At 42.3% G+C, this 12,671-nt stretch overlaps 1 protein-coding gene across 12 annotated transcripts in view; it reads right to left on the reverse strand.

The window, feature by feature from the left end:
• PIP5K1B (phosphatidylinositol-4-phosphate 5-kinase type 1 beta) overlaps positions 1–12,671 on the reverse strand; it is a 120,300-nt gene that overhangs the window by 57,384 nt on the left and 50,245 nt on the right. For all 12 annotated transcript variants that reach the window (XM_084834362.1, XM_084834352.1, XM_084834363.1 and 9 more), the window contains 2 exons: positions 11,117–11,247; positions 5,637–5,754 (listed from right to left, as the gene is read on the reverse strand). In XM_084834362.1, the coding sequence (XP_084690488.1) occupies positions 5,637–5,754; positions 11,117–11,247 (249 nt within the window). The remainder of the gene's footprint in view (positions 1–5,636; positions 5,755–11,116; positions 11,248–12,671) is intronic.

Raw genomic sequence — 12,671 nt, forward strand, 5'->3', positions numbered from 1 at the left:
ATACCTATTACAACAAAAGTATTTATATTCTGACTATCCAGGCTACCAAGCATGTTTTACTAAGTTAGAAGTGTTACAAAGCAATCTTGGTTAAGACGCAACAATAATAATAAGAAAACATCTTGGCATCTTGGTCAAAAAGCCTCTAGATCTCTACCTCAGAACTCCTAGTTTACTAAATATTAGCAATTTTCTGTTCTTTAAAGTGGATAGCATTCCTAATTATGAAAGCTTTCTATCTAACTGTGAAGATTTGAAGCCTACAGAGGCAAAGGGAAAAACGGTAAGGCTTAGAGGCCTGGGCTTTTTGTTGGGAGGGGGTATCCCTGAGAGGAGTAGTTTCATTTCTCCACTTAAGTTTCATTTTCATTTTCCCAGTTAAGTTTCATTTCTTCAGGTTTGAAACAGTACTTTCGGTTTTGAGGGAGGAGGGCATATAAAGAGAGTGAGAGAGCCAGTAAGAGCAGAGTCAGGAGACCAGAGCCTGAAGAGGGAGCAGGAAGAAGCAGCCTGGAGAAGTCTAAATACAGCTAGGGTAAAGGAACTTTTCCAACTTTTATTTTCTCTGAATGCCTTCTGTATCACTCAGCTGTATTGCGTAAAGACCTTCAGTTGTGATTTGTTTGCTTTAATTTACCAGTAAACTGTTGTGGTTAAACCCTGTGTCTACAGTGTCAATCACCCCACGTCTAACAGCCTAAACCCCACATTATTGGAAAGGGGAAGGTAAAAGAGGGAAGGTGGGACTCTTAAGGAGGCAAGAGATCTTTAAGGAGTTGCTCATTGCTCAGTGGGTCCAGGTCATAAGGGGAACCCTGACACTAACACATTTTCAAGTTCCATAGCAGAGTGTTGGTCCAAGAGTAGCCAATTAAGAAGTCTAGTAATTTTAGATTTGTTATTATGGTTTATTTGTCCTAGTTATTTTTCTTCTCCTAGAAATACCAGAATGATGGAACCCTGAAACGAAATTGTGTACACTGTTTATCCTAAGTGAAGTTTCTCTTAAATGGCAGACAACAAGGGGAAATGGCAATGTAAAAACAAAAGTAATCAATAGTAAAGTAATTCTACAACAGAACATGTAAGGGTTTCACCCCCAGCCCCAGCCCACCCCACCCCACAAATATACACAATCATATTGAGAGACTTGGAAGCAACTTAAAAGTTATATCACTTTAAAGAGCAATAAACATCTTTCTGCAACATGGCTTTGAAAAAACCGCATCCCAGGCACAGCAGTGTTGAAGGAAGGATCAGAGTTACAAGGGCTCAGACATGGTTGAGGGAGAAAAAAAGGGGCTGCACAGAAAAAAAGGGGCTCAGATGGCACCCGGAGGAACATTTCCTCCAAGTGCCTCCTTCATGCACCACTCACTGTTCTGACTGGGGCAGCGAGTGGCATGCAAAGGTAAAGTACTCAGCTGGCACTTAGAGGAGCTGCTCCTCCAAGGACCAGCCGAGTCAGGTGCCTCCTTCATGTGCTACACACCCTCCCAATTAGGGCAGAGAGCAGAGCAAATGGAAGGGTCTCAGCCAGCACTTGCAGGAGCTCCTGCAAGTGCCAGGCGAGTCGTAGTACTTAGCATGCCACTCCCCTGGGGGAACCCCCATGTTATCTCTATCTGTGATTGGAGGTAACAAGGTGATTCCTCTCCCTACCTCCTCCCCATGTCCCCAGTAGCTTCCAGGCTAGGGGGTGGGCCTCGTGGAGGAAACACAAGCCTATGTGGACCAGAAGGGGAACCTCTGTTCTAGGGGATCAGCACAGTGCCCCTTGGTGTTTCATGAAGCAACAAGGTTGTGGATTGAGATCCCCGTTCTCTCCATGCCAGTCGGTGTAGCCTAAGTATTGAATGTTTTATTGCTTTGAATTCAATAGTGGATTACTTGGAATATATTGTATGCAGACATCTGAGCACTTAATCATACCTTTATCAAGATGTTTGCATGTAAATAAAAATGAGGTATGACCTCAGAAGTTGAGATATGCATGAGTCTTTTGCCCACACAGACAGTCCCTTTGCGGCATGCAGTAATCAATATTGTAATTTCCCATTTCAACTAAACTGGGAAAGTATGGTTACCAGCTGCGGACCAAGCGAGGATGTTAAACCAACTTCAAATCATGGTTTAATATCCTGAATTGTTCCTAAGATGGTAACCATAGTTTCCCAGTTCAGACAAAATGGGAAACTACTGTTAAAGACTTCCTGATAAAATTGCAAACCACACACAGGGAGAAATAAAGGGGCTGCATGCACAGGGAAAAGGCCTCTCCACATCTTGAATTAATAAACTGTGATTATCTGAATCAGGCTTTCATCTCTAGTCTAGTAGAGGGCAGAAGATAGCTCAGGACCTACTGGTAGATCTTTGGATGATTTGCACTTGATCAGGAAGGATTTCTGACTCCCAAATGTTTAATAATAGCAACAACAAAATTAAATGCTAGTCACTTGCTAAACAAGTCAACAACAGACCCTGGGTGTGAACAAACTAGAGTTCATTTTAAATGCAATTCCTAGTTTGCACACAACAACAAACCAGGAATCTGCTAAAACTAAACTGAATTCTGGTTTATTCCTCCTCCTGGTCCTGGTCATGTGGGAGGAGGATAGGAGAGGGTGGACATCCTCCCAGAGCTTCACGCAGGCTTATTTCTGCTCATACATTCAGCACTAAATTATGGTTTAACACAGGGGTGGACAACATGCGGCCCGTGGATGCCCCCTGGCCCCCGCAACCCCTGTTGCACTGCTGAAATGTGGTGGTAGCAAAAACAAACAAAACACAACCACTGTCAGTTTACTGATTAGTTAGAAAACAAGCTAAATTTGTCCCTTTTCAGCCTCCATCACAGTTTGCCAGTGGAGCAGCAACAGTATGACCTGCGGGCATCTGGGGGGTGAAATGTGGCCCTGGGACTCCCCCAGGATTTAGTGTTATATGCAAATGCTGCCTGTATCTGTGTATTCTTATCTATTACTCCTTTTAATATTTTTTTTTATTTCACTTAATGATGCATTACGATTTTATTGTTAGCTAACTTTAATGTTAAGAGATAGCATAAAAATCATAATTAACTGACAAATTAATAGTGGGAAAGATGAACTCCAGGCTCATTGCAATCAGTACATCTCTCCTCCTCTTCTGACACATTGCGGGCCTTACAAAACACTAGCCTTGCCTTTGATAACAGTGTCATATTAAAGACAAAAGGAAGAGACAATTCACCTACTGCTGAGAACTGCAAGCACAATACAATATTGTACATATGCTGTTTCTCTCACAGCTATTCAGAACAGGCTGCCACACGGCGATCTCAACAGGGCAATGCATATGGTTCCAACTGCCTTCCACTCTTGTTCAATTCAGCCCTTTCCCTGCACAACTGCTTGCTGTTTGTCTGCTACAGCTGATGAGCATGTAAAAGCCTGTTGCCACAAGTCTTTTCCAATTGCTGAATGAGTGTGGCCAGAGCTACACCTTGTGTCGTATCGTTGCAATCCCATCATGGTAACGCTATAGCTTTGTTGCGCATTTATACCGCATACGACACACAATAACATTTGTTGCGGTATTTTGGATAATGTGGAATAAAAAGCAGGAAATAACACTACAAAAGCAGTATATTGAATGTGTAACATTGCCCTAACAGTTATCAGTGCGCTTCAATACCACTATAAAGCAGTAGTGTAGATCTAGCTTGAGTAAATCTTCAAAATCAAGGTTTTTAAAATATAGTGGTGATATGCTATGAGCTGCATGTTTTGCCAGGTCAAGGTTATAACATATGGAAGGAAATATTTATATCCTTTGTTAGACAATTACATGGCAATTAACAAGCAGAGGTCTCTCAACAAGAATTCAATCAAAAAAAATCCACAGGAGTATTTAACTTCAATTACAATATTCTGGTAGAAATAATGACTCAAGCAGCAACTATAGTTTAGTTCAACTATAGTTTAGCTATCAATTAACACAACGAGTTTTAGGGCAACTAATTACAAGCTGAACAATTAAATGCTTGGCCAAGAACTAAATTTATACACAAGTTAAAAAGTCTTTAAATACACACACACACACACACACACACACACGACAATGTATGGATCTCCCTCTCCGTCCCAGCTTGGGATTTATTAATGTAGTCCTGTAGATCACACTCACTAGGGAATTCTTCTTACCACCCTGCCACCCCAAAGAACAGATGATTCGACTAGCTCTTTTTGTGTGAATCAAGCAAAACCTGGTAACATTGAGCATTTCTCCTCACCTTGAAGTCAGGTACAGGTGCTTAGAAACGGCACTGCAGCCAAAAACACTGTTCAGTCTCATCTTGTGCTACAGTGGTTCCAGTCCTACCTATGGGGCCGATTTCAGAGAGTAACATTGGGTGACTATTCCTTGGCCCCTTGGCATTTGAGCTACGGGGTGCCGCAGGGTATCATCCTGTCCCCAATGTTGTTTAACATCTATATGAAGCTGCTGGGAACGGTCATTAGGGGATTTGGAGCTAAATGCCATCAGTATGCTGATGACACACAGCTCTATCTCCCTGTGACATCTGAATCAGGAGAGGCTGTGCAAGTCCTGAATCAGTGCCTAGACTCAGTGATGGGCTGGATGAGGGCCAATAAACTGAAGCTGAATCCTGGCAAGACGGAAGCCCTGTGGGTGAGTGGTTCCTGGGTCTGGGAGACAGGCTCATTGCCTGTTCTGGATGGGGTTGCACTCCCTCTGAAAGATCAGGTCTGTGCTCTGGGGGTACTCCTAGATCCATCATTGTCGCTGGAGGTCCAAGTGGTCGCGGAAGCTCAGAGCGCCTTTTACCAGCTTCGGCTGGTTCTCCAGCTACGGCCTCTCCTGGACAGGGATATCTTGACCACGGTGGTACAGGCATTAGTAACCTCAAGACTAGATTACTGCAATGCGCTCTATGTGGGGTTGCCCTTAAGGCTGGTCCGGAAGCTGGAGCTAGTGCAGAATGCAGCAGCTCGAATGTTGTCGGGAGCTGCCCCTTTTCAGTGTGTAACTCCTGCTGAGGGAACTGCACTGGCTGCCTATTCGGTACCAGGCCAGGTTTAAGGTATTAGTTCTAGTGTACAAAGCCCTAAACAATTTGGGACCAGGATACCGGAGAGAGCACCTCCTTCCCTACCAACCTGCCCGGTCACTGAAGTCATCAGAGGGCATGTTCCTGGTGGTTCCACATGGACCTATGGCCCGGCTGGAATCCACCAGGAGAAGAGCCTTCAATGTGGTGGCCCCCTTCCTGTGGAATTTCCTGCCTTTAGAGGTCAGGCAGGCACCAACATTGTGTTCTTTCCAGCGCCTCCTGAAGACATTGTTCTTTCAAGAGGCCTTCCTTGCATGACCAGCCGTGGGTTGTTGAATTCCACTTCATTGGGATTTGTCTTTTTAAAAATGTTTTAACTTTTTAAACTCTTTTAACCATTGTTTTATTCTTATGTTGTTCACTGCTCCGAAATCTTCTGATGAGGAGCAGTATATAAATATTGTAAATAAATAAATAAATAAATAATCCTAGAACCATGCAATTGACCAGCAATGGTTCAGAAACAGAAACAGCTATTTCTTTTTCCTATTTGTGAAAAAATGTAAATTCTTACCAAGTAGTCATCAGGCTTAATACCAAAAAGTTCTCTGAAGTATCGGAAGGCTAGAGGAGCATAGGTCTTAAATCTGAAGTCTGGATAATGGTGAGCAGGGGTCAGGTTGCTCCCTTCACTGAATTGAAAGAGAAGTTTAAAATATTATACATATAATATTTAATATTATTTAATATTTAAAAAAATCTTACTATAAAGATAGCATTTGGGGGATTCTTTCCCCCTCTCCCCAAGATGTGAAGGCTTGGGGAAAAAAACTGGAAAAAAAACTCCAGAAAATTTTGAGGAAAAACCCATTCCCCCACATTTTCCAAACATCGCTTGGAAAAATGGGGGAACCCCCATTTTTTGTTGTCGTCCCCCCATCCCCATTCTTTGCTGTTTTTTTCTAAGGTCTTCACATCTCCCCATGTCCCAAAGCAAGATCATGAGCTGGAGAAAATCAAGAACAAACTAAGATGATTGTAAACTTGTCAAATCAATAGAATATGAAGATTCCTTACATTTTCCTACCATTGTAGTCTAATATAATTCTCTCTGCTCTTCTAAAAACAGACTTGAACATAATCTGTTCAAGGCAGGGGTGAGGGACATTTTTTGGCCCAAGGGCCAGATTCCATTTTGGAGACACTCTCAGGGCTCACATTCCAATGGTGGATGGGACCAAAAGCAAAAGTGGGTGGGCCTATCCCCCCCCATTCCACTGCTACCAATTTATAATAGGAATTATGCCTACTCATAAATGAGTTAGAGAAGCCTCTGCATGTCTACGCAGAAGAAGGTCTGACTCTCTCAGCAGTTTTAAAAATAGCACCCTAAATATCAAGTCAATCCATGTCTACTCAGAAGCAAGCATAGGCAGCATGTCTTCTCACATGTAAGTGCACAAGCCTCTTTGTATCTTAGACATAAGCAGGAAAGTATCACTCAGCAGCACTTTCAACCTGCATCCTAAATTTTAATCCTATGCAATCTACTCAGAAGGAAGCAGGACACAGCTCAGAAAGAAGCAGGACCAAATCACTTACCATTTATGCTCAGAAGAAGCATGAGCATAATGTCGATTCAGAAGTCTGCAGGACAAGGTCCATAAGAAGAAAACCCAGTGGATTTACCACAACAGAATAAAAGGCTACCTCTTTACACAGTTGCGCCTGAATGTGTCTGTGTTAGACAGCTGAACTGAGAAGAACTATTTAACCACATCTGAATTCCACTATAAAACACCCATATGTACAAATCAGAAGCAAGAACTTGAAAATAAAGTATGATGCTCTTTTGCCAACCTTGTTCATAATCTATTATTACCGATTAAATATTGCCCTAAAAGAGTTAGCCAAGAAAGCAAATCAGTATAACACAGCCATTCTTCAGACAGCAGAAGAGTCCATTATAAAGCAGGAGACCTAGGCCAGATACGAGTTTGAGGTTCTCTTTGCCAGAACATGCAGGACATCAAATAACGAAGGGCTATAACTGGCTCATACAAGGTGCCAGCTTAGCTGAAGAACAGCAGTATCGGGATAAAGGAAACCTTCCAAAGCTCTTGTGGCTAACATTAAAAATTAGGGCGGGGCTGGGAAGAGAGAGAAAAAACACAGTTCTAGACAAAAATGACGGGTAACAGTTGGGAGAAAGATCTATTACAGAATAAAATGTGTACAGGGCTTCTGAATTTCAGATCCCGAACTATTCCCAATGTGACACTATCCCAAAAGTAGACCTTTGACCCAACATGGAATTCATTTTTATTAGGTTTCTCCTATTTGTTTTTAGTCTTTCCTGATGCTACAAAATACTTGAACGGTATAACTGAGCAAGGGGAGGAAATGCAAAATATGCGTCATCCTGCCTTGTCTCTGCTTATTCCAGCAAAATATTCCATAGATTGTAGACTATTAATGGCAGTAATATTTTTGTTTTTATTTTATGTTTGCATGCTTTGAGAAAGAGAGAGAGAGACAGAGAGAAAGAGAGAATTAACAGACATCATGTTGTTTAATATGCAGGACTGGGTTTGGCACTCTGGTTGATTCAATGGATTTATACCATAAAAACAAGAATCCTGACCACAGTGCTAACAAATTACTCCAGGCATAGCAAAACGCTAATGTGAGGAACCTGCAGCCCTCAGAGTCATCTGGCTCTCCTGACATTACAGGCCCGGACTTTCCGGAGTGCCCTGTGGGAATTGCTTCCACTTTCAGCGAGAGAGGAAGAGAAGGAATGAGCGGCACACAGAGAGAAAGAGCAATACAATCCTGCAATGCAGCAACTCCACCCACTTTAGGCTCTGATTCCACTGCTGAGGCCCCCGATTGACTTTTTCTTTGTGTCAATGGCCTTTCCTAGAGAAAAGGCTCCTTGCACTTTCCAAAACACCTGGCTCATGACCTCCACACCCAAAAAGAAAGGAACAGAGAAATTAAATATTATAAATGTCATTTAAGATATGACAGCTGCTTTGTTCAGCTCAGAAGTCCTCTCTATTGACGAGAGAAAGTTACAACTACAATCATAAGCTCCTATACCCATTAAGTATTCAAATCCACATCTCAGACCCACAGATCATCCTACTTAGGTTACAGTTCTGGCATCAGGAACTGTGCAAGACTGAACTGTACTACCTCCCTAGAATGTTACGATTGTTTCTACCATCTTGCCAAGCAACAGGCACTTGTAAAGGGAAAGCTGCAATATTCAAAACCTCACATTCAAAAGTAGTTATGGGGGGTCCATGGGCATATACAGAGTACAGCTTCTTTTAGTTACTCACTGAGAGTTCTGTTTTCAAAGATGGAAGCAGATTGCATTCAAAACACAATGAGTACTAATCATTTACCTATAAATCCCAAGAAGAATACAAAACATATAAACAACAAATTATATTTTTCTGAAGAATTCTTGTGGTTCAGTGTCACTGATCTGTAGCAAGTCCAGCTGTTTCTGTATTGGCAGCATCTTACACCCTGGTTGCTGGAAACCTTATGGGTTGAAGCATCTTTGGAGGGGCAGAGGGGGCAATTCTCACCTTTCAACAACAAGTCCATTGGACAGTTATACAACTACTATCTAACTATCTATTATCTTCATTCGATTCACTCTTTTTAAAACTTTTACATAAGCTGTTGCATTTGTTGGTGTACAGTGCAAATCTGTAGGTATTATTTCAGAAATTACTGATTATCAGCATCTGCTTAGGAACAGAGCTGCCCAGAAGGGGAGGCCACGAAAGCAATTTGCCTCAGGCCCCCCAAAAGCAAGAGGTCTCATCTCAGGTCCTGTAACCCTGCCTTGCTACATTGCTCACCACACATGCATGTGTCCTTGTATGCAGCATGGCAGGGCCCTCAACATCACACCTCCCCCAGGCCCAATACATCCTCTAGGCACCCTTGCTTGGGAACGCCTAAACAGTTGAGTACCAAAAATGGAATGACTGGTCTTCATCTCTTATTCTCAGAAATGCAAAAATTACTCTGTTGCTAGAGTTTATCCTGTGAGATCAGGAAAGGAAAGCAAAAACCTGAATTGGTTTAGAGACATTTGCAAGGAAATGAGGGAGCATTTGCATGATATCCCAGTGGAATTTCATGGCACTGCCCCAGAGGTACAGAATTTCAGGCCCATGGGCCAAATCCAACCTTCCGGGGGTCCCAATCAGGCCCCCTGGAGTTGCCCAGAAGGCCAGGCCCTCTTCCACTGGCCCCACCTCCTTTCCCTGAATCATCTATCTTTTAGAGGTTTCCCAGCTTTGGGGCAGTTTTTCCTCCATTCTAAAAGGCTGATATGCCTCTCCTGAGGCTTAGTTACTGGCGGTAAGAGTTTTAGGCTACAATATGCTGGTATTTTTGGTATTTTGGCCCCATCCCTTTTGCCTCTGGCCCCACCTCTCTTGCCTTTGACCACATCCAACACTGAAATACGACCCCTGAGAGCTTCTCTGAAATTGAATTAAGCCCTTGGGCTGCACACTCGCACTACCTAAATGCATAACAAACATGCAGTCACATTTTTGTGCCATAGCAACTATCAGTCAGCAAATGCACTGTACAGACAAACTTGTTTAAACATTTTAAGGCGCAGTCCTATTAAGACAGATGTCACCCTCTGAACTCGGAGGCTGGTGCCTATCCTATGCAGGGCAGATGGAACACGGAGGGGGACCTCTCTTCTATGCTCCAGCCACCCTGCATTTGTGGCTAGATGCGTGTTTTCGCATGTCTAGCCTCGGCTTCAGAAAGAGAAGGGGCCCAGAGACCCAATAGGAAGCTGTCTAAAGTGGCTTCCATAGTCTCCAATACATCCCGCCCCCAGGACCGCCCCCTTTTGGCCCTCTCCATGCTCCGTTTACGAGCATGGAGGAAGCAGAGGCGCGAAAAGAACCACACTAGCTATGAGGGGTTAGGGGAGGGGAGCATGGTTTCTGGGAACCAAGTTCAGACAACCTCAGTTTCCAGAAACAGAAACATCCTATGGCTGTCTAGACAGTGTCTAGTGGCCATGGGATTCCTCTCCTCATTTCCTTGGAAATTAACTACATAGTAGAAAGTCTAAAAGTATATTTGGTCTGTTTCAGTATAATACTCCAAAATATGAATTCTCTGAAATAAATATGCTTTGCTATCATTAAACATAATTATAGTTATAAATATGCTTTGCTATAGTTAAACAATAAACATAGTTGCATAGTAGAGACAGAGCAAAGTTGAACAGGCAGAGAACTGTCTGCAAGCTTTGCTTTAGTGTAATTACTTAAAATCAAGTAATACATTGATTTGTTATCATCATCCAGGTATTTTACATCATATGACCATTGTTATTGCACTGGAATGCAATTAGGGCAATATAAAAATCTTGTTTCCTCAAAACAGATTCTGATTATTGACAAAAGGAACAAGCAAACTGTACATGCAACTTCATATGCATTTTTAATGGTTAATATAATACTGTGGCACATTTAACATTGGCTCCTTATGTGTACTCCTAATAAAATGGAAGACTTATATGAATCCAGGTTCTTCCTTTCAGTAAATCTTTCATTTTATGTGAATTCATATTCTTCCTTTCATTTATTATTGTTCTTATTACTCAAAGCATATTCATGAAACAACCCTTCTTCCCTTGCATTAAGTGAAGTATACTATTCCATTTTAAAGGATTTTTAAAAATTCATCCTTAAGATGCCGCCAGTACCTAAAAAGCTGGTGGTATTGTGGTTAGAGTGCTGGATTGGACCAGGGAGACCTGAATTCTAATCCATGCATATCAACAAATCTTAATAGGTGACCATGGACCAGTTAGCATCTCTCAGCCCAAATTCATAGGCTTGTTGGGAAATTTTTAAAAAGGGGAGGGGGGAAGAACCATGTACACTGTCCTGAGCAATTTGGGGAAAGCTGGGGTAAAACTTGAGTAAATAAATTACTTGGCACAGAATTTTTGTGGGGGAGAAAAATATAATCTAATACTGCCCTTACCTTGGAAGAAACACACTTTCTACTACATAGAAGTCTTGCATAAGAACATCTCTGTCTGGTTTAGAGGTAAGGTTACCCACTGTGTATCCTATTCCCAGCTGTATGGTACCTTTAATAGCCGAGGATGCAGTCTGCAAAGAAAGACAAAACATTTGTAAGTGTCAGCTTTCTGTAAATGGGTTTTCTTGACTCATATGCACCTTATAAAATTTCCGATTGCCTAGGCAGCCCTCCAAATATACAACAGTCTGGTTCATCTGTAAGCAGAGATCACTACTCAGAAGGTAAAGGTCTGGAGACACGTAGGCTTCAAAACTCACATATCATAATAGCAAATGGAAACCCAGCAAGCGAGCTGTTAAGGTACTCACAAGCATCATTTAAGAAGCACTCTTTAAAGCTTGCAATCTTACAAACTATGCAGAAAGCTCTAAAAACCTCCTCAATGAAAAAATAATAATTCAGGCCATGCATGAGCATTCCTGAGTCTGGATTGGGAACCTTCACAGAGCAGGTGGTCTCTAACAGAAAGGAAGAATCAGGATTCCTATGAACTTTAAGAGGTTTCGTTGACCATTACACTCTTCTAGCAGGAGAGGGCAGTTGTGCTGGACACACACACTAAAACATAAGAGTAACAATCAGAGTGGCTCCATAGCCTTGCAACTCCAACAGTCCCCCTTCCTTGCTTTTAGAGCTGCTTCTATTTGTTGGGAGCTCTTTTCAAAGCAATGAAGACGTGCATGAGCTGTGATGCTACACAGGCAACAGTAGGGTGGGTGAGGCAGCTAACAAGAGGAACAATCAGTACGCACCCCTAGATTCTGATTTGAAGCGGTTAGGTCAGATGGTTACCGTAGAGACGGTGGCTGTACCACTTGTGAGGAAAGCAGATTCTGGCTGTGCTTGAGGCTGCTACAATGAAGTTATGCTGGGGTCTCAATGAACAATATGGTTAAGGGGCTCAGCAAGCAGCAATAGCAGCTGCTGCTCAAGGAAATGGTGGAAACAGCCAGTTAGTGTGCTCCGGTGAGCGAGGGGAATCAACGCAGGAAACCTACTCCAAACTGACTTTTCATGACTGCCTGGTTTTGCTATAAGAATGCAATGATAACAGATTTTTAAAAGTAGGGGCTTTGTAGGGAGTTGTGTTCTCTTTAAAGAAAAGGTAGATCTCTAGTATGCAGAAGTAAAAAATTCCTACAAATCTCCTGAGGAATGTTCCCCCTCACCAGTCTCTGAGTTATCTAAGAGACACAGAGAGCCAAGACACAGTGTTTTCATTGGACAAACTGTTTTTTTAAAAAGTATTTCAAGCTTTCAAATTCTTTATCAGCTATAGGCATTCAGAGCAAAATAAAACCAATCTGATTTCATTATGAAGCCAACAGAGTGGGTACCTGGCTGGGCCTGCTACTCTGAGAACCAAGCCAATTAGAACCATCCATTAGATTGCAGAGAGCTAGGGACTTGCCAGAAAAATGGCTGGCAGCTCAGATTACTTTAAACCTTAGAAACAGAAGATAACAAGCCAAAATATCATGGCTTGGAAGCC

Source organism: Heloderma suspectum, chromosome 2, assembly GCF_057233095.1.
Source record: "Heloderma suspectum isolate Gila_16-S chromosome 2, 16-S_ref, whole genome shotgun sequence".
Classification (NCBI taxonomy): Eukaryota; Metazoa; Chordata; class Lepidosauria; order Squamata; family Helodermatidae; genus Heloderma; species Heloderma suspectum.